At 38.7% G+C, this 27,600-nt stretch overlaps 1 protein-coding gene across 1 annotated transcript in view; it reads right to left on the bottom strand.

Moving 5' to 3' along the window:
* The window catches only part of VWA8 (von Willebrand factor A domain containing 8), a 425,268-nt gene that overhangs the window by 34,250 nt on the left and 363,418 nt on the right, over nucleotides 1-27,600 (bottom strand). Inside the window, exons 38-39 of the mRNA XM_081281141.1 lie at nucleotides 21,706-21,814; nucleotides 17,889-18,045 (exon numbers count right to left, since the gene is read on the bottom strand). Coding sequence (XP_081137267.1) covers nucleotides 17,889-18,045; nucleotides 21,706-21,814 — 266 coding nt within the window. The remainder of the gene's footprint in view (nucleotides 1-17,888; nucleotides 18,046-21,705; nucleotides 21,815-27,600) is intronic.

Genomic DNA, 27,600 nt, shown 5'->3' with positions numbered 1-27,600 from the left:
CACTTAACGTGTAGAAACCATTTTCCTTATGGACATATTTAACACCTAGAAAATTGAATTTAACCTGAAGTGACTTTGTAGCCAATTGAAATAGTTAAATGGATAAGTTTTGATTAAAGAATTTTGATAAAGAGAATCTTAGAATTGAACCACTAAATTTCATATTTGGGCCCTCCAAGTGTAATTTTGTTTTAATATTTGGACAATGTTGAATAAAAAGTCCTGATAAAGAACTATTAAGCCTAGTTTGCTCATCTGGTCTCAAGGGTATGTTGGGGACACTTTTGGATCTTCCCATTCAAAATGCCTACATTTAACACCTAGAAAATTGAATTTAACCTGAAGTGACTTTGTAGCCAATTGAAATATTTAAATGGATACTAACAAATAATCCTTGTTCTCGTTCCATAGTGAAGGTCTGGAGTTGCTGCTGGAGGTCAAGGACATCCTAGGTGTATGGAACTGGAGACATTCTAGCACAAAGAGCTCGTCTCTCCACATCTTTCTGCTGGATAATTTGAGTGAGTTTCTCAACCTCATCTTTAGACAGCTGATCGATCTGTTTGGTTAAAGATATATTCTTTGAATTACAAAGTTGAATCTCAAGTACTCCTTCTTTGATTCTTTTCACAATTTTTTCCATTTTGGCTTTACACATGTCATGGTTTTCACTCCCATTTTCTATATTAAGGCTTTTAGCTTTTGTTTCTGGAAAACTATCAGCATTCTCTGTTTGAATGTCCTGTCTCTCTTCATGCCCCTGGGATTTTATTTGTTCGATGGTTTTCTGCAAATTCTTAATTTCCTTGTCTTTTTTAAAAAACAGTTGGGTATGTGCAGCCTTCATCTGCTCATACTGGTATTTAAATTCATCCATTTCCTCCTTCTGCTCCTGTAGAGACTGAAGTAGTTGCATTTGACTCTGGTTTTGATCTTCAATGACCTTTTGATAATGTGTAACTTCCTCTTCCAGATGATTCTTGATGACATTCAGTTGAGATACCTCAGATTCTAGTTCTGTGATACTATCGAGGGTTTGAGGCTCAGCCACAGCTCCAACTTGATTCCGCTGTTCCCTAAGTCTTTCCAATTCTTCTTGTAGATGTCTGTTTTCTTCTTTCGTGGAGCTAAGACTTCTGTCTTTTGCCTCTATGGTCTGCCTTAAAGTTTCATTTTGTTTTAAGGCCTGAGAACACTTATCTAAATCCTTTTGCAGTTCTGAACTTTCTTCTTTGAGTTGGCCAATGAAAACTTCTTTCTCATTTATAAGTTGCATCAATTGCTTCTGTTCTTCTAAACAAGATGCCAATATTTCCTTAGTTTCTTTTTGATCAGTAGCCATTTGCTCAATATTCTTCTTGAGTCCTGCTATTTCACAGTCTTTCTCTTGACTGAGTTGCACTACACGCTCCTGTTCAAGCTGTAAGGCAGAGGTATTACAATTACATACATTTGAGAGTTCCTGAATAGTCTGCCTGTAATTGTTTGCCTCTTCCAACAGTCTCTTTTTTGCCTGACACAGTTCTACTTGTATCTGTTCTTTCTCTCTTTTCAGCATCTCCATAATAGTGTCTTTTTCTAGAGAAATTTGGTTGTTACCAGCAATAGATTCTTCCAACTGTTGCCTTACATCTTCATATGCTGAAATCAACTTGTCATTTTCTGTTTTCAGATCAAAAGCAACTTTCTTTAAATTTTCATTGAGCTGTTCTATTTCTGCAAGATTTTGCTTCAAGTTTGTAATTTTGACTTCCCCTTCTTTAAGCAAGTCATCCTTAAAATTAGAGTCTTCATTAACAGCATGTCTTAACTGGTTCTGAACTCTACATAGTTCCTCTTCCTTTTGGCTAATGTATTCCTTAAGTTCCAGGTTTTCCTGCTGGATGTTTAAACTACTTTTTTGTGACTGACCTAGCTGAACTACTAAATCTTTGACTTTAACTTCAAGCTTCTGCTTGGTTAAATGCAAATCACAGAGGCTCAGTGCACTCTCAGTTAACTTTTCTTTCTGTACATGCAACTCTTTAGTTATGTCCATTTTATCCTCCTCAAGTTGATGAACTCTCTCTTTTTCATTATCCAGATCTTGTTTCAACTTTTCCACACTGAGCTGCTCTTTTTCTCTCTTCAGGACATCTCTGTCGTGTTCTGCAGAAGATAATTTTTTCTTTATGACTTTGATTGTATCCTCAAGTTCTTTGATTCTTCTTGTGGACTCTAGTTTCTCAGTTTGTAGAACCTGAATAGTGTTTTGCATCTCCCAGACTTGAGACTGATCAGTGACAGTAACTCCTGAGTCACCTTGGTGTAACAGCTTTTCAAGTTCTGCGATCCGTCCTTCATAGTCATTTGACTCCTGTTGATGCTGGTGATTTAACTCTGCCAGTTTCTGTTGATGTGCATTCTGCAAAATGGACATTTCATGTTGGTGATGATCCATGTCCTGACTTCGGTTTTGTTCCAGTACCTTAATTGTATGGTGTAGTTTGCTGATTTCACTTTGATCTGAGTCATTTGTTCCTTGTACCTGCGTGTTACGCCTCCAATGGCCAACTTCACATTCAAGTCTTGAAACTTCATTTTTCAATCTGTTTATTTCCTGTTGTGATGAAATTATGTCACTAAAGTTCTTGGCATCATCACAGAAAAGTGACAAATGATGGCTGAGTCCATAACCGAATGAACAAGGTGCGCTGGTTGCTGGTACACCACTCGCTCCTGAAGGTACTGATTGAGCAGCTGACTGCAGGCTCAACGTCTGCTCCTGTAGTGCCATCTGGCTTGCTTGAAGATGGCTGATGTCTACCTGTTTCTGTTGCAGCTGATTTTGGTAACTTGTAGATTGAAGGTTTATTTGAAGCTCTGATGCTTCATCCTTTTTTTCCAGATCAGTACAATACTTATTAAGTCTTGTATTCTCTGATCTCAACCTTGATTCTGTGGCTTCAATTTTCTTTCTCCGACAATGAAGTGAACTGTCTTCCACAGATTTGGAGACCTCCACAGGCATATCTATGGTGCAGCTGGAGACTTGGCCAGTGGGGGAAGCCAAGCTGCCTCCCACCTGACCCAAGGACTGGCCCAAGCCGAAGCCTAGACCTCTAAACCACAAAGACATTGCTAGAGCTTCAGAGAGCCCTCAGCTCTGCTCCAAAAACCGCTCTATGACCATCCACCTTCTAGCTGAATGTCCTGGAGCATTGCAGGGATCAATTATGACCAAAGCATTCAGAATTCCGGGGAGTGCAGGGTTCCTGCCACCTTGGCACTCTGCCTTAAAGGTAGAGGCCTGGCCTGGACTTTGACTAGAAACTTGCCACCAGGGGCTCAGTCACCCCCGCGGGGCTTCTGCTCCCTCCCTCGACTTTCAGCCTGCTGGTTGGGTGACTTCTCCCTCAGAGTTAGTGACTCCCCCAGCTCCAGCTGGTCCTGCCACCTCCATGCTGGCCGCCAGAATACCCCCATCTGAGACATTTTACCCTGTCTTGGAGGCCTGAATTTGAAGTTCTGTCCTCAAGGACTCAAGTTTTCTATGAAATCTAATCTGTTGGTGATGGTTTCCAGTGGAATTTTCTTTCTTTCTTTCTTTCTTTCTTTTTTAATATATAACAGCGGAATGCATTACAAATCTTATCACACACATAGAGCACCATTTTCCACATCTTTGGTTTTATACAGAGTTTTTGCACACCAATTCATGTCTTCATACATGTACTTTGTATAATAATGATCATCACATTCCACCATCATTTATAATCCCACGCCCCCTCCCTTCTTTTCCCACCCTCTCTGGCCAATCTAGAGTTCCTTTATTCCTCCCATGCTCCCTCTCCCTATCCCACTATGAATCAGCCTCCTTATATCAAAAGAAACATTTGGCATTTGTTTTTTGGGGGATTGGCTAACTTCACTTAGCATTATCTTCTCTAATTCCATCCATTTACCTGCAAATGCCATGATTTATTCTCCTTTATTGCTGAGTAATATTCCATTGTGTATATATGTCACATTTTTTAAAAATCCATTCATCCATTTAAGGGCATCTAGGTTGGTTCCACAGTTGAGCTATTGTGATGTGTGATTTGTGTCTTTCATTTTCATGAGTTCTGACTGGTTCCTTTTCAATATTTCTATTTCTTTATTGAAGTGGTCTTTTATCTCCAATATTAGCTTTCTTCATTCATTGCTTAGATCTTCTTTTAGTTTAACATTTTAATAATCATTTTTATAATCTTTGCCTGAAATTTCATCTACTTCCATATCTGTGAGATCCTTTTGTTGGGAGAAGGAATTTTGGAGCAGATTTCTTGGCCTATTTCTTCATGTTTTCAGATGTCTTGGTTGGACTTGTGCATCAGTTGAGATGGATTCTCCTTTTAAGTCCTCTTCTGGATATTTATCTTTTTTGCTTTATGAGTAGATATCCCAGAGTGCAACCTGAGGTGCCCCTCTGATTGTTCTTCCTTGAGACCTGTTTTTTTTTTTTTTTTTGGGAGTTTTGTTTCCTCAATTCTCTGCCCTTGAAGTAATGTGAAGGCTCAGGTGGGGCTAGATCATCATGTGTGGAGTGAGATTTGCTATTACTTACTTGGCTGAGTTGTGAGTATTGCTCCACAGCGAGATCTCGACTCTATTATCTTGAAATTCCCAGTCACTTTCCAGAACCTCTTACAGGAAGTGGGAGCCAGGAATAGCACTACTGTTAGCAACAGATGTACAGTGTCTGCTGTCCACTTTGATATCTATAGCAATAATTGCCACCTATATAGGAATGTTGAGGTGAGCATCAGTACCATCATTACCAAAAATAAAAAATCATGAACTCAATCATGAATTAAACAGCAGGTGTCTACTATGTCGTGTATTCTATCAATATCACAGCAACATGAATGGGATAAGAATTACATTAACTATCTAATTCTATTAGACAGTAGAATTAAAGTTTCTTAAGTAAAGAGAAAATAGGATAGGAAGGCAAGAAAAGTTTTGAAATATGTTAAAAAGTAAACAAAAGAGAGTCAGGAGATAGGTAGCTGATGTTGACTATAAAGCAGGAAGAACAAAAAATAACTATATGTAATTAAAAGACAAAAGAGGAGAGGGAGCATGAAAATTTGGTATTGGAGTGCGGAGAAACTAAAGAAGTGGTACTAAGGACAAAAACCAGTATACAAACAAATAAGCAAATGTAAGATCAAAACAGTTAAAGCCTATATATAATTATATCCCACCTAAGTCAAAACAAGGCTAAATCATAAACAGGTGCAAAAGAAAGCAATTATATGAAGTAAAATTACATAAATATATATTTTTCAAACCTATTCACACAGTGAGAATACCCACACACACACATACACCAAAACTTGCAGAAAATGGAAAAAAAATACAATAAAAATTTTAAATTTTTAAACCATGTAAAAATTAGGGGAAAAAAATAAGAGAAAAAAATTAGGGAGAATACATAGAAAAAAGGGAAAAAATGGAGATGAGTAAAAACAGAAAAAAAAAACTTAATGGGAAATAAAATGCTTGTTTCCTCTGAGGTGGTCAAACTCTTGAAAGAGATGGGTTTGCATTTTTTATATCTATTGTTTTGCATTCTTTATATCTATTGTTGGCTCTGTAACCCTTGGGTGAAGAGCTGGGGGTTGTTAGGACTCACATCTTTGTGTCCTAACCAGCTGCAGTCCTTGTGGCTAGGGAGATCTCTTAGCTTCCAGTCTCTCAGTAAAGGGTGGGATCCACCGGGGAGGCTGACAAATGGTGTATTCCTGTAGTGGGGGTGGTGTAGAGTTCAAAACTGGAAGTTGCAGTAGTTGGGGTTTAGTCTTGGCTGAACTTTGGAACTCTGGTAGGTATTTGAGATTTGCTGGAGGCCCCCTATTGTTGAGGTGATTCTGATCTCTGTTGGATGTCTGGATCTTGAGGTTTTCATTAAAATCCACTTTCAGGGTATAGGGACTAAAGTTTCCTATCCACCACTGTTAATACGAATTACCAGGTATCCAGCCTGGGATGCAGAAGTTCCTGTGTGGCGCTTATTAGCATTTTCCCAGAACCTCTGGTGGGGTGCCTCTGGTGGGGAGCTCTTTGTCCTTGAAATTAGGAGGCTGTTTGCTCCAGGCACAATTTTCTGTGCACCTATTTCAGTCACTGTGGTTGAGTCACACTCTGGGATTCATCAGAGATGACTGCTGGCAACTTCCTTTATGAGTTCCTGATCTACTGTCTGCTGGCTGCCACACAGTGCTTATACATAGGTCCTGTACTGGTAACCAGCTTTCACAGGGGTGATCCCTAATTCCTGCTGAACTCAACCACGTGCCAAGTGATTTGGGGTTGGATTTCACTGAATTACTTTCCCATTAACTGGGTCCATTAATATGAGCCACCCTCTCTATTCCACACGTTCCCCAAATTCAATTCAAATTTTTTTAAAAAAATAAATCATGTTGTCCTCTCTCTGCCTGAGTTCCCCCCCTTACCCCCAGCAGTCGCCACCAGCCAAGCTGGCCCCCCTCTAACATAAAATTTTTCATATGATTTTTGAAGTTTCTCCCTTCCCATGTCTCTGGTTTCTTTTATGCTCCACTATAAAGTTTCAGTGAGTTGTGTGCTTTCTTCTCATTTCATTCCTTCCTCAGACACAGCATTTACTATCCCAGCTATCACTGCCTGTCCTCTGTCTCCCCAACTAGGGTCTGTAGCTTTTCCATCTTTTTGGGTACAGTGCTTAGCATGCTAACAGATAACAGATGTTCAAAATAGATTCAAATAGATGACTGAAGTGAAACAAGATTCAGGATTATTTAAGAGAAGGCTTCTTAAATTAATCTTAAGTAGAGGGGTCTTTCTCTGAGAACCTCTTGGGTTTTACAGTGTTGAAGCCATAACACACTAATTTAATCACACATTTACATGCATAAATATATAGGGGCTAATATTGGCCAGGGAATAATGAACACACCTCAAAAGCCTAATCTAATAACACAATCATCTAAAGTACTATTTGTGTATGTGTGTGTGTGTGTGTGTGTGTGTGTGTGTGTATGTGTGCAATGTTGGAAGAAAGGATCACAAGTATTTAGCTGAAATTCTTATGTAAAGTATATTTATCACGTGGGTTGGAAGAGAAACCTCAAATGCTGAGGAAGAATAAGTGTTTTCTATTCTCTGACAGGCACTGGGAAGAATCAAAATTAGAGTGCTGGGGGCTTATTAGAGCCTGACAATGCTGGGCCAAGACTACCAGGGGGCAGACTGATCATTCCTGCCTTACCACCCAGCTCTGTTGGTCAACACCAAAATGTTTCAAGTTCCAGTTCAAAGGCCACATCTAGGAAGTCTTGCTTAATCTCTTGAGTAAAACAGTCCATTCCTTTTCCACATACTTTTACAGACGTCCATCATGTAATCTTATGCTTCATTGCTTTAGGAGTTAGGTCTATTTCCCTTTCTCACAGCATTTCTCAAACTTTTCCAAAGTAGAAAATATGCTTCACATTTAGATCCAGTACAAACAGATGCATAAATGTTTATGTGTACAATTGGAGAAAAGATTTCATTAAAAATACTTATGTATAATGCACTTCGATGCTTTCTATTCTATTTCTCTGGAAGAAAGACCACATTTTCTTTTTTTTTCTTTGAATATCCAATATCTAGCAAAACACCTGGCATATAATGGTACTGAATAAATGCTATTAGATAACAATTTGAAAACACTATCAATGAGTAACTATAGACAAAATCATTATAACATCTGAATGGTTGTTTCTCAAGGTGACATACCAAGGTGCCCCTCTAAATCTTAATAACTCTGTTCAAAGAATGAGAAGGAATATGTATCTAGGACTTGACCTCATAACAATACCTCTTATGTTTAGCTTTGGCAATCTCTGAAACTTCTTTATAAATTTTCATTTTTTAAGTTACATCTCAAGTATCAAGGCTGACAGAAGCTGGGCACAGTGAACCCTGTAGGATATGCTGCCTATTTACTTCATGTGTTGGAAGTCTGTATGTTCTCTCTCAAAGGAAGGAGACTAGTGTTGACTAGAAAAAAAATATGTAGGCATAGCTGTCCTTGTTGGGGAGGCAATTAGGTGGGAGAGGGAATGGGAAAGGTAACACACACACACACACACACATTTAATACATACATAAATAGAGAGATATAAATACATATTAGGGAAGGAGTCAGGCAGTTCTAAGTCATCTGGGGCAGAGTAGTCTGTAGCCAGATCAGCTACAAATATAGCAGTACCTTTGATGTGATCACATAGCACCTAAAAGCACATCACATGCTGTCTAATTATGAGGAAATATGGAAAACATATTCAAGATTGTGTCATCTTTCAGAACCTACAAGATTCAAAGCACGTAACAAATTCTGAAAGACTGAGGAAAGGAATGAAGAAAGAAATATGAAATTTTAGCTCCTGGTTTAGATAAGCTTCTTATTGGTAATATTCTCAAGCCAACAAAACGCTAAAAATATATCATTCTACTTCTTACCTCTGATCAAAACTGTCGGGTACAGCTGCTTAACATTCTAGTAATCTCTGTGGATCAACTGGCACTGTACATTTTTAAAGGGTGTATTTATGGGTATGTAAGAGTCTGGGTATTTTGGTTCTCATTTTATTTTTTCTTACAGGTTACAGTTAAATACTATGATTTTAAATCAATTATGAGGGAAACATACATTAGCTGTATGTATGTATGTACATACATACATATATACATAATGTATGTACATACATATGTACGTATGTATGTACTAATCAACCCCATATAGTAGTACATACAGCTAATGTATGCACATACATACATATGTACATTACTGTATGTACTACTATATGGGGCTGATTAGTTTTGCAAATGGTAGCCGATGCAATTTCCACAGCTGACACCCATTCTAATGGTTTTTCTTCGTGTGTACATGTTCCTCACTATTTCATTCACTTTTTGTTGATGTAATGTTTCTGTTGCATTTTATGCATGTCTCATGCTTGTTTCCCTGTGTTGTTTTGCCTGAATTGATCAATTCTTGATATATAGGAACCAGTATCTGGGTTAAAACCAGACTCAAATGAATGCTAACTAAATGCTATGGTAACAATATGAGGAACCCATCAATACTATCAGGCTATTGAAGGCAATGAGTGGACTTCTGTCTGATGATGAGGATTGCCTAGTGTTGGCAAGTCTCCAAATCAAGTATAAAGGGTGATAGCTTTACAGTTGACCCTCCATATCTATGGGTTTTATATCACTGATGAAACAATCTTAGATCCAAAATATTTGGGGAAAAAAACCTATGTTTCTAGTGAACTCTTACAGACATTTTTCTCATCATTATTCCTAAGCAATAAAGGATATCAACTATTGACATAGTATTTACATTTACTGGGTATTATAAATACTTTTGAGATGATTTAAAATACATGGGAGACAGTGCCGGGGATCCCAAAAGCCAACGGTGTGACCCCGGAGATCCAGGCTGTCTGATTAGGGCGGCCTGCCCCGCGGCTACAGAAGGCGTGGCGCTGCAGACAAGGGATTAACTAGCAAGCAGGGAGATAAGTGGTTGCCACGAAGTGGAATCCCGCCAGCCTAGCCCGCACTGACCCCCGGGCTGAGTACAGGATTTCAGACGTGGAAGGAAGCGGTACAGTTCTATTCACCACAAGGGAAACAAAACAATAGAGTACCGGGGTTCCCAATAGCCACCCTCCACACCCAACAAACGGCAGGCCCAGAGTACAGTTTGAACTGCCGAGAACCATCACTCAGGGGAAATCTGGTCTAGCAGGAGAAACCAAGACTAGCAGGAGAAACCAGGAGACTAGAGGCAAGGCCCTCGCGACTGAGCAGCTGTAAACTGCAGGCCCGCCGGCGACAGCTCACCCACTGCCCGTGTAACTGGGCGGTAGGAGAACGCCCACCCGCTGGCGACTGATCACCTGCTCGCGGCCTGTGATACTGGGCGGCTGGAGACTGACCGCCTGCCGCGACAGGGAGCTGAAACCAAACAGAGACAGTCCAGTCACACCCCCCCATTAGGGCACCCTGGCAAGGAGACTGGGGCCCGTCATAGCAGAGTAGTGTCGTCACTGGAGCTCGGACGTCGGAATTCCTTCCCAGTGGAATCCAACTTAGCAGGCATAGTTTAACAACACAAAGGAGAGACATCAGAGTAATACAGAAACAAAACAAATCTATAGAAGAGAGCAGAAACATGACAATCAAAAAGAGCTGGAAAGTAACGTGGACAACATGAGAAAACAAGGGAAAAAAGGATTACAAACAATGCAAGACAACCCAAATCTACAGGAGGACATAGAAACATCAGAAACAGGGATAGCGAAAGAACTCAAGGCATACCTAACTCGAATGGAAAGGAATATTAGAGAAGACATGAGACAGCAAGTCCAAGAAATAAAAGTATATTTTGAAAATGAATTAAACAAACAAATTCAAATGGCAAAGAACGAGCTCTACCAGGAGATAGAGATCTTAAAAAAAATCAAACAATAATCCTAGAATTACAGGAAACTATAAACCAAATTAAAAACTCAAACGAGAATATTACAAATAGACTTGATCAAGTAGAAGTCAGAACATCAGATAATGAAGACAAGGTTTATCAACTTGAAAAGAATATAGTCAACACAGAAAAGATGCTTAAATCCCACGAGCAATCTATTCAAGAGATATGGGATGTCATAAAAAAACCAAATCTGAGAGTCATAGGGATAGAAGAAGGCACAGAGTTTCAAACCAAAGGAATGGACAGCATATTAAATGAAATAATTCTAGAAAACTTCCCAGAGATGAAAGATGGAATGGATTGCCAAATCCTGGAAGCCTACAGGACCCCAAACATTCAAAACCATAATAGACCAACTCCAAGACATATAATTATGAAGATAGCCAACGTACAGAACAAGGAGAGAATACTAAAAGCTACGAGAGAAAAGAGGCAGATTACATTCAGGGGTAAACCAATTAGGTTAACGACCGATTTCTCATCACAAACTTTGAAAGTGAGAAGATCCTGGAATAATGTATTTCAAACGCTGAAAAATAATGGATTCCAACCAAGAATACTATATCCAGCAAAATTGAGCTTCAAATTTGACAATGAAATTAAAATCTTTCACGAAAAACAAAAGCTAAAAGAATTTGCAGCAAGAAAACCAGCTCTGCAAAGCATTTTGAACAAAACACTACAAGAAGAGGAATGGAAAAATAGTGCCCAAAACTAACAGCAGGAGGTATCTCAGTAAAGGGGGAGAAGAATAACCAAAAAGCAAAACTAGCCAAACTAAAATAAATAAATAAAGAAGCATGACTGGAAGTACAAATCATATCTCAATTGTAACCTTAAATGTTAATGGCCTAAACTCACCAATTAAGAGACATAGGCTAGTAACCTGGATCAAGAAAACAAATCCAACAATATGCTGCCTTCAGGAGACTCATATGATAGGAAAAGACATACACAGGCTGAAAGTAAAAGGTTGGGAAAAATCATACCACTCACATGGCCCTCGGAAGCAAGCAGGAGTGGCCATACTCATATCGAATAAAATCAACTTCAAACCTAAGTTAATCAAGAAGGATAAAGAAGGTCACTATATACTGTTAAAAGGAACCATCCACCAACAAGACATAACAATCATCAATTTGTATGCACCAAACAATGGAGCTACAACGTTCATAAAACAAACTCTCCTCAAGTTCAAGAGTCAAATAGACCACAACACAATAATTATGGGTGACTTCAACACACCGCTCTCGCCATTAGACAGATCCTCTAGACAAAAGCTGAATAAAGAAACTATAGAACTCAACAGCACAATCAATAACCTAGACTTAACCGACATATATAGAATATATCAACCATCATCAAGTGGGTATACATTCTTCTCAGCAGCACATGGATCCTACTCAAAGATAGACCATGTATTATGCCATAAGGCAACTCTTAGTAAATATAAAGGTGTGGAGATAATACCATGCACCATATCTGATCATAATGGAATGAAATTGGAAATCAATGATAAAAGAAGGAAGGAAAAATCCTACATAACATGGAAAATGAACAATAAGTTATTGAATGATCAATGGGTTATAGAAGACATAAAGGAGGAGATGAAAAAATTCTTAGAATCAAATGATAACACAGACACAACATACCGGAATCTATGGGACACAATGAAAGCAGTTTTAAGAGGGAAATTCATTTCTTGGAGTTCTTACCTCAAAAAAAGAAAAAACCAACAAATAAATGAACTCACGCAACACCTCAAAAACCTAGAAAAGGAAGAGCAAAACAACAGCAAATGTAGTAGAAGACAATAATTAAAATTAGAGCAGAAATCAACGAAATTGAAACAAAAGAAACCATTGAAAAAATTGATAAAACTAAAAGTTGGTTCTTTGAAAAAATAAATAAGATAGACAAGCCTTTAGCCATGCTAACAAAAAGAAGAAGAGAGAGAACTCAAATTACTAACATACGGGATGAAAAAGGCAATATCACAACAGACACTACAGAAATACAGAAGACAATTAGAAATTATTTTGAAACCCTGTATTCCAATAAAATAGAAGATAATGAAGATATCGATAAATTTCTTAAGGCATATGATTTGCCCAGATTGAGACAGGAAGACACACACAATTTAAACAGACCAATAACAAAAGAAGAAATAGAAGAAGCCATCAAAAGACTACCAACCAAGAAATGCCCTGGACCGGATGGGTATACAGCGGAGTTCTACAAAACCTTCAAAGAAGAATTAATACCAATACTTTTCAAGCTATTTCAAGAAATAGAAAAAGAAGGAGCTCTTCCAAATTCATTCTATGAGGCCAACATCACTTTGATCCCAAAACCAGACAAAGATACTTCAAAGAAAGAAAACTACAGACCAATATCTCTAATGAACTTGGATGCAAAAATTCTCAATAAAATTCTGGCAAATCGAATACAAAAACATATTAGAAAACTTGTGCACCATGATCAAGTAGGATTCATTCCTGGGATGCAAGGATGGTTCAATATACGGAAATCAATAAATGCTATTCACCACATCAATAGACTTAAAGACAAGAACCACATGATCATCTCGATGGATGCAGAAAAAGCATTTGACAAAGTACAGCATCCCTTTATGTTCAAAACATTAGAAAAACTAGGGATAACAGGAACTTACCTCAACATTGTAAAAGCTATTTATGCTAAACCTCAGGCTAGCATCATCCTGAACGGAGAAAAACTGAAGGCATTTCCTCTAAAATCTGGAACAAGACAGGGATGCCCTCTATCACCACTTCTATTCAATTTAGTTCTCGAAGTACTAGCCAGAGCAATTAGACAGACGAAAGAAATTAAAGGCATAAAAATAGGAAAAGAAGAAATTAAACTATCACTATTTGCGGATGACATGATAATATACTTAACAGACCCAAAAGAGTCTACAAAGAAGCTGCTAGAGTTAATAAATGAATTCAGCAAAGTGGCAGGTTATAAAATCAACACGCATAAATCAAAGGCATTCCTGTATATCAGCAACAAAAACTCTGAAATGGAAATAAGGAAAACCACTCCATTCACAATATCCTCAAAGAAAATAAGATACTTGGGAATCAACCTAACAAAAGAGGTGAAAGATTTATACAATGAAAACTACAGAACCCTAAAGAGAGAGATAGAAGAAGATCTCAGAAGATGGAAAAATGTACCCTGTTCATGGATAGGCAGAACTAACATCATCAAAATGGCGATATTACCCAAAGTTCTCTACAGGTTTAATGCGATGCCAATCAAAATTCCAATGGCATATCTTGAAGAAATAGACAAAGCAATCATGAAATTCATATGGAAAAACAAAAGACCCAGAATAGCAAAAGCAATTCTAAGCAGGAAGTGTGAATCTGGAGGTATAGCGATACCGGAGGTCAAACTGTACTACAAAGCAATAGTAACAAAAACAGCATGGTACTGGTACCAAAACAGGCAGGTGGACCAATGGTACAGAATAGAAGACACAGAGACTAATCCACAAAGTTACAACTATCTTATATTTGATAAAGGGGCTAAAAGCATGCAATGGAGGAAGGATAGCATCTTCAACAAATGGTGCTGGGAAAATTGGAAATCCATATGCAACAAAATGAAATTGAATCCCTTTCTCTCGCCATGCAAAAAAATTAACTCCAAATGGATCAGGGAGCTAGATATCAAATCAGAGACACTGCGTCTGATAGAAGAAAAAGTTGGATACGATTTACATATTGTGGGGTCGGGCTCCAAATTCCTTAATAGGACACCCATAGCCCAAGAGTTAATAACAAGAATAAACAAATGGGACTTACTTAAACTAAAAAGTTTTTTCTCAGCAAGAGAAACAATAAAAGAGGTAAATAGAGAGCCTACATCCTGGGAACAAATTTTTACCCCCCACACCTCCGATAGAGCCCTAATATCCAGAGTATACAAAGAACTCAAAAAATTAGACAATAAGATAACAAATAACCCAATTAACAAATGGGCCAAGGACCTGAACAGACACTTCTCAGAGGAAGACATACAATCAATCAACAAGTACATGAAAAAATGCTCACCATCTCTAGCAATCAGAGAAATGCAAATCAAAACCACCCTAAGATACCATCTCACTCCAGTAAGATTGGCAGCCATTATGAAGTCAAACAACAATAAGTGTTGGCGGGGATGTGGGGAAAAGGGCACACTTGTACACTGCTGGTGGGGCTGCAAAATGGTGAGGCCAATTTGGAAAGCAGTATGGAGATTACTGGGAAAGCTGGGAATGGATCCACCATTTGACCCAGCTATCGCCCTTCTCGGACTATTCCCTGAGGACCTTAAAAGAGCGCTCTATAGGGATACGGCCGCATCAATGATTATAGCGGCACAATTCACAATAGCTAGACTGTGGAACCAACCTAGATGCCCCTCAATAGATGAATGGATAAAAAAAATGTGGCATATATACACAATGGAGTATTATGCAGCACTAAGAAATGACAAAATCATAGAATTTGCAGGGAAATGGATGGCATTAGAACAGATTATGCTAGGTGAAGCTAGCCAAGCCCTAAAAAACAAATGCCAAATGTCTGCTTTGATATAATGAGCACAACTAAGAACATAACAGGAAGGAAGAGCATGAGGAAAAGACTACAGTAAACAAAGACGAATGGGGGGAGAGAAACGGGGAGAGAAGGGAAAGCACATGGAAATGGTAGGAGACCTTCAATGATACATAAAATTATAAGAGGTTATGAGGGGCAAGGGGGAAGGAAAAAGAGGGAGAGAATTGAACAACAGCAGGGGAGGTAGAGAGGGAAGATGGGAGGGGAGGGGAGGGGAGGGGGGATAGTAGGGGATAGGAAAGGTAGCAGAATACAACAGTCACTAATATGGCATTATGTAAAAATGTGAATATGTAACAGATGTGATTCTGCAATCTGTATTTGGGGTGAAAATGGGAGTTCAAAACACAATTTGAGTCAAATGTATGAAAGATGATATATCATGAACTATGTAATGCTTTAAATAATCAATAAAAAATAAATAAAAAATGAAAAATAAAAAAAATAAAAAATAAAAAAATAAAATAAAAAAAAATAAAATAAAATACATGGGAGGCATACAGCACCCACTCATCTTTAAAACACTGAGAAACTAGGCAATATAAGAAACTTACCTCAACATTGAAAATACTATGTATTACAAACCCAAGGCCAACATTATTCTGGATGGAGAAAAACTGAAATAATTTCTTCTAAAAACAGAAACAAGCAAGGATACCCACTTTTACTATATGGTTCTTGAAACCCCAGCCAGAGCAATTAGGCAAGAAGAGGAAATTAAAGGGATCCAAATAGGAAAAGAAAAGCTCAAATTATCTCTGTTTGTTGATGACAGATTGTATATTTAGAAGACCCTAAACACTCCATCAGAAGACTGTGAGAGCTCATAAATGAATTCTGCAAAGTAGGAGGATACACGATTAACATTCAAATCACACGATTAATACTGAAATCAATGGCGTTCCTATACTCCAATGATAAATCTGCTAAAAAGAAATTAGGAAAACTATCCCATTCACAATAGCCTCAAAAGACAAAAAAAGTCAAAACAAACAAACAAACAAACAAAAACTTGGGAATCAATCTAACAAAAGAGGTGAAAGACCCCTACAATGAAAACTACCTAACACTAAAGAAAGAAATTGAAGAAGACCTTAGAAAGACCTCACATGTTCTTAGATAGGCAGAATTAATATTGTCAAAATGGCCATAATACCAAAAGTGCTAGACAGATTCAATACAATTCCAATCAAAATTCCAATAACCTTCTTAGAAATAGAAAAAGCATTTATGAAATTCATTTGGAAAAATAAGAGACCCAGAATAGCCAAAGCAATACTCTGTGAGAAAAGTGAGGGAATTAGTGACAAAATCATACACCTCTCCTCTTTATATCCACTATTCAGCTGTCTTACCACCAAGGCCCCTTGACCTCATTCCCCTGGAGGGCAATGGTCTTCAGCAGAACCAGGCTCCTTATCATTAGTGGCACTCAGAGAGGGGTTGCATACTTGTGCCCATGCACCACTGCAAGACTTATCCATCTCCCTGCAAATGACCTGTGTGCCAGAGCACTCTGCTTGTAAAGCATTTAGACTGGATAATTACCTGTGAAGAACTGAGAGGGGCAACAATAGCAACTGGTTGGGGGGGGGGAGGGGAGAGTAATACCTATTAATCTTTTCCTAAATGGATACTTTACTACTCATATGAAACAGCCAATTCTTTTTAATTCTAACATGACTTTTCATTATAGTATAATTTTTCTCCTGCCTCTTTTTGAGAGATTTCAACTACTTTCATTCCAAAAATAGTTATCTGTCCTAATAACCTCTCTGAGAGGAAGGAAGAGTGAAGTCTCCATTCTCCAAAAGAGCAAATTCAGATTCAATAACCATAAATAAACTGTACTCATCTGGGAAGCCAGCAGGAAGGCTGAGAGCAACACTTCTGCCTCTCAGGCCCATTCTGAGGCTCACAGGCTTTCCTGAAAGTGTGGCCAGCAGTTCTTTATTGTTCTGTACTGTTTGCTTGCAGATGTGAAAGCACAGCATATAATGGGAGGAATTTCATCAGTCTCATACACTTGAGCACACCTTTTTCTAACTGCACCCAGCTCCTTTCATTGAGCACAAAAATGTGAATCTGTTTCCCAAAGTGCTACCAAGTCCATCAATCAGAAAGGAGATATTGCTGGTTCTTTGGTGTTTTTCTTTTTTAGCTTAAGAACAAACATGGAAGTCTAGAGAAGCATCTAGTGGATGGGGCCAATGAAGTGGCCTAAAACAGCTGTGGAACATCAGAAGGCCACAGGTTCCTTGGCCTGGTTTCAAAGACCCCACCTGCCAAAAAAGCCTCCCCAAACCACCTTACTGCTCATCTCTCTCCAGCTCTTACCCTTTTTCGTGGGCAGGCAAGCTGACTCTCTCCCTCATCAATATTGTGCACTCTATCCTGGTGCCCTCTTCATTTAGCTTTGTCTCATCTCCAAATCCTGGCACAGGAATGAGTGCGACCTCATATTAACCCACTGATCTTGCCATTATCTGCATAGCTGGAGGCTACAGGCTCTGTACCATGTGAGTTTAGCACTTAACAGTGTGTGTGCATACATGCGTGCAAGTATGTATAGCTGGAGGCTACAGGCTCTGTACCATGTGAGTTTAGCACCTAACAGTGTGCATGTATGCATGCATGCAAGTATGTATGTGTCTGTTAGTCAACAGCACTGTTGTAGATGTGACGTGAACACTCACCTCTGTTGAAATGCTCTCTGGCCCATCTCTCTTGCAGCTCTCTTGACCTCTTCAGGAACGGCGTCCTTCTCAGCATCAGAGATCTGGTACACTGTGTGACCTGCATCCAGCCGATAAGGACCTCCTTTCCCCCCCAGACCTGCAGTGTCTCTTCCTCCTGGAAAGAAACAAGGAAAATACAGATGATAAATCTGAACCTGACTACAAAACAAAAATTAGATTACAGTTTTGCAGATAGTTCTGAGAAGTAGCGAGGCATGGTGGTAGACACCCACAATCCCAGTGGTTCGGGAGGCTGAGGCAGTAGAATTGCGAGTTCAATGTCAGCCTCAGCAAAACCAAGACACTAAGCAACTCAGTGAGACCCTGTCTCTACATAAAATACAAAATAGATCTGGGGATGTGGCTCAGAGGTCAAGTGCTCCTGAGTTCAATCACTGGTTACCCAACCCCACAAAAAAAAAAGATATTTCTGAGAAGTATATTAATTGTACTTAACAGTAATTAAAAATTCAAATAACCTTTTTCTTAAAATAAAGGTTTTCCCCTATTTAGCATGATTTTCCACTTTTCTTATCCATCCAAATCTACATGTTTTTCAAGTTCCATTACGAATTCTATGACACACTTCGTCTGAGGCCTATACCTCATATGGATTGATACTCAGGTGTACTATTTATTACTCTTCATTATTTTTCCTTTTCCTAAAAACTATGTAATGGATGGGATCATATTTTATTTATATTTTTAACTCTGCCCTAATTGCTTGAACAATATAAATACTTACTATATATCTGCTAAATAAATGAGCAACTCTTCCTTCACTTATTACCTTATTTTCCCACAAAATAGAAAAAGACAGTGAAGCTATAGATAAAATTTCTTTTGTTTTGAAAATAATGAAAAACAATACACAGAGAAGTTAAGTGACCTAATGATGACCTCTGGCTTAACTAAGATCTGAAGCCAATTATTATATCAACTTTGACTTTTAGATTTGAATAATATACAATGGATAAATATTAACAGTTTCAGAGCAGCCTTTTAATATAAACCCACATTTACATATTTATAAGTATATGTCATATAATACTGTATGAACAATTTATGTTAAAAATGAAAGTTAAATGGCTATAAGGCTAGGTAGGTACCATTATAAGAAGTGGTGGTGACATTGGCTAGATATATTCCAAATGAAATTATTTTAAAATACTACATTGGCTAGGAATGGTGTTGCCCACCTGTAATCCCTGGGATTCGGGAGGCTGAGGCAAGAGGATCATAAGTCCAAAGCCAAATTTAGCAACTTATCAAGGCCCTAAAGCAACTTAGTGAGACTCTGTCTCAAAAGAAAAAAATGAAAAGGGCTGGGGATGTAGCTCAAGTGGTTAAGCATCTTGGGGTTCAATCTTTGCTATAAATCAATCACTCAATAAATGCTACACTGACCAAAGAAAATATATACATATTTTGGCTAGAATTGGCCAACTTATTATCTTTGCTTTATAAGGATTAGACTATTAGTAAACAGTATATTTTGTTTGTTCACACATAACTTGAGAACTCATGATGAGACCTCAGTTGAGGGATGGTATCATATACTGTAGTAAGCAAAGTATTGTATACTATACTAGTTTAAGGCACACTGCCTGAGTTTGAAGCCTGACTCCAACTCAATAGCTGTGTCTTTCGGGAAATTATGCAAATATTCTCTCTCAGACTCTTCATTTATAAAACAAGTACACTAATATGATTTACTTCATGAAACTGTCATAAAGCAAAAATGTTTAGAAAAGTATCTGGCAAAAACATAAGAGCTATATAAGTTACCAATCTTATAATTATTGTTTAAATAACTCCCATGCACAGGAGGAGGTAATTCTAGATTTATTAATTGAAAAATTTGAAAGCTTTTAGACTTTGGCTAAATTATAATAAATTATTTTTCTACTTTGAAGCTTTAATTGGTCTAATAAACTAAGAAGGAACACTTAGCATGAACCACTTCCTTTATGAAAGTCCAGGTAGGTTATTTCCTTTTGGGAACTACCATGACAACAGCCTATTAAATACAGCATCCTTTGACTGGAGCACATCTTATATCATTTGTATTTAGAATTGGATGCTAGAAAATTACTTCTTGTATTTTTGTGATTCCTGGCTCCCATTCACAATCAGTCTGTGGCAGAGGGAACAGGAACTGGGTAGTGACACTGAGCTATTGATGGGAAGGTGTGTTTGGGACCTCATTCCCTTCCTCCAGAGGCTGTTCTTAGCTATGCGGGGAGGTGAACTGGAGCTCAGCACTTCTTAGGTGCTCAGAGGTCATCATTTGGGAGAAAGCAGGAAAGGACTTGCAACTGGTAGAGGCTGATGTGAGTGAGGGCCAGAAGGAGTCACATGGCCCCTAGGGAAAGTCACCCTGGGGTACAAAGGATATGAGAGTTCTTCATGATTTCTACTTCCCAGAGCTTTCAATTTGTACATTTAAGGTGAAAACTCTTGCTGGAGGTTCTGCAAGGCGTAACTTTAAAGCTAAGCTTGGACATCCCAAACCAGTCCATGAGTTAAGGGGCAAGGTGAGCAAGGGAGGTAGGTAAGGGAGGGGGACTTTGAGGACTTGTTGGGCCAGAGCTAAGTTCAATGTACAGAATTTTGAGGGAGAAAAATGACGAAGATCAAAAGACAAGTTCAAGCCAAGGGCTCTTGATCAACTGAAAAGTAAAAGGGGAAACACAGGTATCATCTGGACAGATGTTGGAGCCAGTAGATGCAAGTTGAATAGTAAATAAGAACTCTCACTTGGGAGCAGTCCCCTGCTGGGGAGCGTACATCTGGCCTGCTAGTTCCTCAATGCATTCCATAGGGATTAAATCTTGTTGGCTTGATACTACCTTCCAGATCAAAGGACATTTCTAAAAATAGCCTTTCTTTAAAGAGCTGCTTGATGAATAAACAGAGCAGGCAAGAAGCCTACAGCCTGTTGGATAGCTCATTGTCTTAGCACAGAAACCCATTTCCTGCCCAGGCTGACAAGGCTAAGAGGTGCAGATTGTCCTCAAGGAAGGTGAAGCTTGGAGTCCCTGCCAGCTCTCCTCAGGGCTCAGATAAGCTCAGGCAGTGCACACTCTGGCCCTATTCCTGTGGCCTAGCAGATGTGTTGGCCCAGCAGATGTGCTGGCTCCAGCTGCCCAAGGAAATAGGAAGACAGCAGTCATGGAACAATGGTAGGGTCTGGCAGCTGAGAGGAAGGAATATTCATTTGCTTACCCTTGGCATCCGTGCAAATAGTAACCAACCCTCCTCTCTCAAAATCTTGCATCCTCATCACACTCACTTCTGAGATGTGAAACACAAGGACTATTTCTTTACCAAATCAGTTGCTTAAGAAAGAATATACTGTAGGTTTCTGGCAAAAACCCAAGTGCACACAGTTTAAAAGAAGGGATTAACACTTTAATGAATACCATCCTCAGGCCAGCCACTGAGCTCAGTGCTTTTACTATCACAATCTTTTTTCAGTCCAAATCATGACCTGGTGAGGCAGTTAGCATCACCCTTTTACCAATGAAGCAACTCCAAGGGGGTGAGAATGGTGTTAGGTCTTGGGTCAGTGGAGCCTGTGGGAATCAAAATGCCAGGTTCTTCTTATGTCTTGATGCCACACTGGAGCCAAGGGTAAGAACACATTGACTGACTAATAGGGAAGGCTGAGAAGCTCAGCTGGTCTCTGAGCCTTCTTGGGGAGTTATGCAGAGCAGTGTGCTGGCTTGATAGGAAGCCAGACCCACAAGAATACCACGTCTGTGCTACCAACCTGTTCCACCAGCCCAAGTATTGCCACCCACATGGGGCATGTTGTCTGGGTCCTCCTTCCCGTGTTTAGGGGAGCTCACATCTTCTCCACTGTCTCTGTTGATTGTTATCTAAAAATGAAGAAATGAAATATTATCACTATCCTGGGACCAACACCAGAAATTACATGACAGAAAGAATTCTTTTCCTGCAAGTCCTTAAGGTATCTCATAATCTTAGGCTATATAAATGACAGATGCTGTTTGTGTCTGGCAAAAATTTCCTTAGTTAGCCTCCATCTAATTGGAAAGAAGATGAAGTACCTTTTTAACAAATTCTTTTTATAAAAGAAAAGGAAATGGGTGGGGTTTCAGCTTCAGAATTTCCCTGGTGCAGAATATGCTACATTTACAAAAAGAACGAGACCTCCGAGACACAGAGAAAATGGATCTCAAAAGTCAGACACTTTCCCAGCCATTTAAAAAAATCACAACCTTGCCGATCAATCTAGGTGAATAAACCTACATTTTAGTCATTTCATTTTTAAAGAAATTCCATTACGGGGGGATTCCAACATGGCGGCAGGCGCAGAGAGATCAAGTCTCTGACCTCTTCAGCTGTGCAGGTATAGGGAGTCGTAAACAACCTAAATCTGTTTGCTCAGGATCACTAGGCAACGCTGAGCTGACGTGGATCTGGGGCGAACAGTCTGGGCCTCTCAGAAGACACACTGAGCCCGGATCGGCTGAATTCAAGCTCCCATTCGCCCTGCTTCCCGCAGACAAACAGCTGTAACTCAGCACTAATCCATCCAGCTGAAACAACTGGTCAGCCCTTCTCATCCTACGGAGGTAAATGCCTACCGAGCCTTCATAGGTAGTGGCCCCAGGTTTGAAACGGGGCTTGGGAGACACAGTAAGGACCCACCCGTTGCATTGGTCACCCGGCAAAGGGAGACGAACTGTCGCCATTTGCAAGAGATACCACCATGGCAGAGGACTGACGTCATCAGACTGCGGTGGAGGAGATAACTTCATTGAAACCTGCGGCTACAGGTGTGTAATTCCCTAGCCTTCCCTCTCCACACATCGGGGAAACCTTAAGGGCCCCTCCCAGCTCTCCCCTAAGGGCCCCTCCCAGCTCTCCCGTGAGCACGATAGCCAGACCGAGGGAATCAGAGGTGGCGCAGGACCCGCGGCATGGAACTACCGCTCCCACCAGTGCTGACAGATGAGGTCTCTAGCACCAGCTACCGGAGGCGTGGCTACCGGAGGGCAAGTAAAATTCGCTGAGGATTCTCAGCCCCAAGCTCTACAAACTTAGGGTCTGAGGGAATGGCAAACTGGAAGAGTGTGCCCAGTCGTTCATGAAAACAGGGCTCCCGGGAGCAGCAGACCTGGCGTGTAGCCAGTATTGTGGTGAGCGGCACCCGTGAGAGGGGCCTGGCTAGAGGAAAAGTGGGAAGTGACTAGACACAAGAGGAGGCCCTAGGCACTCAGGATTGGAGACTCGCCCAGTCTTGGAGGAGCTGCTGCACAGTGATTGGTTCCCGCGTACTGACAGGAGAAACTTGGCCTGGTGGGCTCAGCGCCACCTACTGGAAGAGAAGTTAATCAAACTCTAAGACTGCATTTATTAGTTTTTTTTTTCTTTTTTTCTTTTCTCTTTTCTTTGATTTAGGTTTTTCTTTCATTTTCATTTTTCTTTCTTGTTGTTTTTTAAATTTTTTTACAGTTTTTTTAAAATTTTTTTTCTTCTAATTTTAATTTTAATTTTTTTAATTATTTTTTTTAATTTTTTTCTTTTTTTCTTTCCTATTTTATTTCTTCTTTTGTCTTTTCATTTCTTTTCAATTATCTTATGCCCCTTCCTTGAATTCTACCTGCTTACTCTCATTCTCTTTAGTGACTTCTTCCCTTCCCTTCTAATACCTTTCCTCCCAAGCATCTAATAAATTTATACGAGTAAACAGTAATTCATCAGTCAAACAGAACAAGAAGTAACATGAGCAGCATAAAAAAGCAAGGAAGAAAAGGAGTACAAACAATGCAGGACATCCTAAACATTCAGGAGGACCTAGAGTCATCAGAAAAATCGTCATATAAAGAACTCAAGGAACACCTTAGACAGATGGAATGGAACCTTAAAGAGGGTACAAGACAGCAAATTCAAGCAGCGAAAGAACACATTGAGAATGAATTACATAAACAGATAAAAGAAGAAGTTAATCATCTCTATCAGGAGATAGAGATTATAAAAAATGATCAAACAATAATTCTAGAAATGAAGGAAATGATAAACCAAATTAAAAACTCAATTGAGAGTATCACTAACAGAGTGGAGCAAGTAGAAGCCAGAACGTCAGATAATGAAGACAAAATATATCATCTTGAAAAGAGTCTAGCCAATTCAGAAAGGCTGGTAAAAAATCACGAGAAAAACATCCAAGAGTTATGGGATAACATAAAAAAACCAAACTTACGAGTCATCGGGATAGAAGAAGGTACAGAGATTCAAACCAAGGGAATGAGTAACCTGCTGAATGAAATAATTACAGAAAACTTTCCAGAAATAAAAAAGGAAACAGTTATACAAATTGAAGATGCATACAGGACACCGAGCACACAAAATCACAGTAGACCAACGCCAAGACACATTGTTATGAAGATATCCAATATACAGAACAAAGAGAAAATATTAAAAGCTACAAGAGAAAGGAGACAGATTACATTCAGGGGTAAACCAATAAGGTTAACAACGGATTTTTCATCACAGACACTGAAAGCAAGAAGGTCATGGAACAATGTATTTCAAACACTGAAAGACAATGGATGCCAACCAAGAATTCTGTATCCAGCAAAATTAAGCTTCAGGTATGACAACGAAATAAAAATCTTTCATGATGAACAAAAGTTAAAAGAATTTGCAGCCAGAAAACCAGCATTGCAAAGTATTTTGAGCAAAACACTACATGAGGAAGAAATGAAAAACAATAACCAAAACCATCAGTAGGAAGTGCCTCGGTAAAGACAGAGGGCGAGGGGAAAGATAATCATGTAGAAACAAACTAACTTTTTTAAAAAAAGGATAAATAATCAAACATGGATAGAAGTACAAACCATATACCAATAGTAACTCTGAATGTTAATGGCTTAAACTCTCCAATAAAGAGACATAGGCTGGTTATCATGGATTAAAAAAACAAATCCAACAATATGCTGCCTCCAGGAGACACATCTGATTGGAAAAGACATACACAGGCTGAAGGTGAAAGGATGGGAAAAAATATACCATGCACACGGTTCTCGTAAGCAAGCAGGGGGGGGGCATTCTCATATCAAATAAAATCGACTTCAAGACTAAGTTAATCAAAAGGAATAAGGAAGGACATTATATACTGTTAAAAGGAACCATTCACCAACAAGACATAACAATTATCAATATTTATGCACCAAATAATGGTGCTGCGATGTTCATAAAACAAATTCTCCTCAAGTTCATGAATCAAATAGACCACAACACAATAATTATGGGTGACTTCAACACACCTCTCTCACCATTGGACAGATCCTCCAAACAAAAGTTGAATAAAGAAACTATAGAACTCAATATCACAATCAATAACCTAGACTTAACTGACATATACAGAATATATCAACCATCACCAAATGGATATACTTTTTTCTCAGCAGCACATGGATCCTTCTCAAAAATAGACCATATATTATGCCATAGGGCAACCCTCAGTAAATATAAAGGGGTGGAGATAATACCTTGCATTTTATCTGATCATAATGGAAGGAAACTGGAAATCAATGATAAAAGAAGGAAGGAAAAATCCTACATCACATGGAAAATGAACAATATGTTACTGAATGATCAATGGGTTACAGAAGACATAAAGGAGGAAATCAAAAAATTCTTAGAGATAAATGAAAATACAGACACAACATATCGGAATCTATGGGACACAATGAAAGCAGTTTTAAGAAGGAAATTCATCGCCTGGTGGTCATTCCTCAAAAAAAGAAAAAACCAACAAATAAATGAGCTCACACTTCATCTCAAAGCCCTAGAAAAGGAAGAGCAAAACAACAGCAAATGTAGCAGAAGGCAAGAAATAATTAAAATCAGAGTGGAAATCAATGAAATTGAAACAAAAGAAACTATTGAAAAAATTAACAAAACTAAAAGTTGGTTCTTCGAAAAAATAAATAAGATCGACAGACATTTAGCCATGCTAACGAAGAGAAGAAGAGAGAGAACTCAAATTACTAACATACGGGATGAAAAAGGCAATATCACAACAGATGCTACAGAAATACAGAAGACAATTAGAAATTATTTTGAAAACCTATATTCCAATAAAATAGAAGATAGTGAAGACATCGATAAATTTCTTAAGTGATATGATTTGCCCAGACTGAGTCAGGAGGATACACATAATTTGAACAGACCAATATCAATGGATGAAATTGAAGAAGCCATCAAAAGACTACCAACCAAGAAAAGCCCTGGACTGGAATGGTATACAGCGGAGTTTTACAAAACCTTTAAAGAAGAATTAATACCAATACTTTTCAAGTTATTTCAGGAAATAGAAAAAGAGGGAGCTCTTCCAAATTCATTCTATAAGGCCAAAATCACCCTGATTCCGAAACCAGACAAAGACACCTCAAAGAAAGAAAACTACAGACCAATATCTCTAATGAACCTAGATGCAAAAATCCTCAATAAAATTCTGGCAAATCGGATACAAAGGCACATCAAAAAAATTGTGCACCATGATCAAGTAGGATTCATCCCTGGGATGCAAGGATGGTTCAATATAGGGAAATCAATAAATGTTATTCACCACATCAATAGACTTAAAGAACCATATGATCATCTCGATAGATGCAGAGAAAGGATTTGACAAAGTACAGCATCCCTTTATGTTCAAAACATTAGAAAAACTAGGGATAACAGGAACTTAACTTGACATTGTAAAAGCTATCTATGCTAAGCCTCAGGCTAGCATCATTCTGAATGGAGAAAAATGGAAGGCATTCCCTCTAAAATCTGGAACAAGACAGGGATGCCCTCTATCACCACTTCTATTCAATATAGTTCTCGAAACACTGGCCAGAGCAATTAGACAGACGAAAGAAATTAAAGGCATAAAAATAGGAAAAGAAGAACTTAAATTATCACTATTTTCAGATGACATGATTCTATACCTAGAAGACCCAAAAGGGTCTACAAAGAAACTACTAGAACTAATAAATGAATTCAGCAAAGTGGCAGGATATAAAACCAACACGCATAAATCAAAGGCATTCCTGTATATCAGCGACAAATCCTCTGAAACGGAAATGAGGAAAAACACTCCATTCACAATATCCTCAAAAAAAATAAAATACTTGGGAATCAACCTAACAAAAGAGGTGAAAGATTTATACAATGAAAACTACAGAACCCTAAAGAGAGAAGTAGAAGAAGATCTTAGAAGATGGAAAAATATACCCTTTCATGGATAGGCAGAACTAACATCATCAAAATGGCGACATTACCAAAAGTTCTCTATAGGTTTAATGCAATGCCAATCAAAATCCCAATGGCATTTCTTATAGAAATAGATAAAGCAATCATGAAATTCATATGGAAAAATAAAAGACCCAGAATAGCAAAAGCAATTCTAAACAGGAAGTGTGAATCAGGCGGTATAGCGATACCAGATTTCAAACTATATTACAGAGCAATAGTGACAAAAACAGCATGGTACTGGTACCAAAACAGGCGGGTGGACCAATGGTATAGAATAGAGGACACAGAGACTAATCCACAAAGTTACAACTATCTTCTATTTGATAAAGGGGCTAAAAGCATGCAATGGAGGAAGGATAGCATCTTCAACAAATGGTGTTGAGAAAACTGG

Source organism: Spermophilus citellus (genome assembly GCF_964194105.1).
Source record: "Spermophilus citellus genome assembly, chromosome: 1".
NCBI classification, from domain to species: domain Eukaryota; kingdom Metazoa; phylum Chordata; class Mammalia; order Rodentia; family Sciuridae; genus Spermophilus; species Spermophilus citellus.
This window is presented reverse-complemented; position numbering and strand designations above follow the sequence as displayed.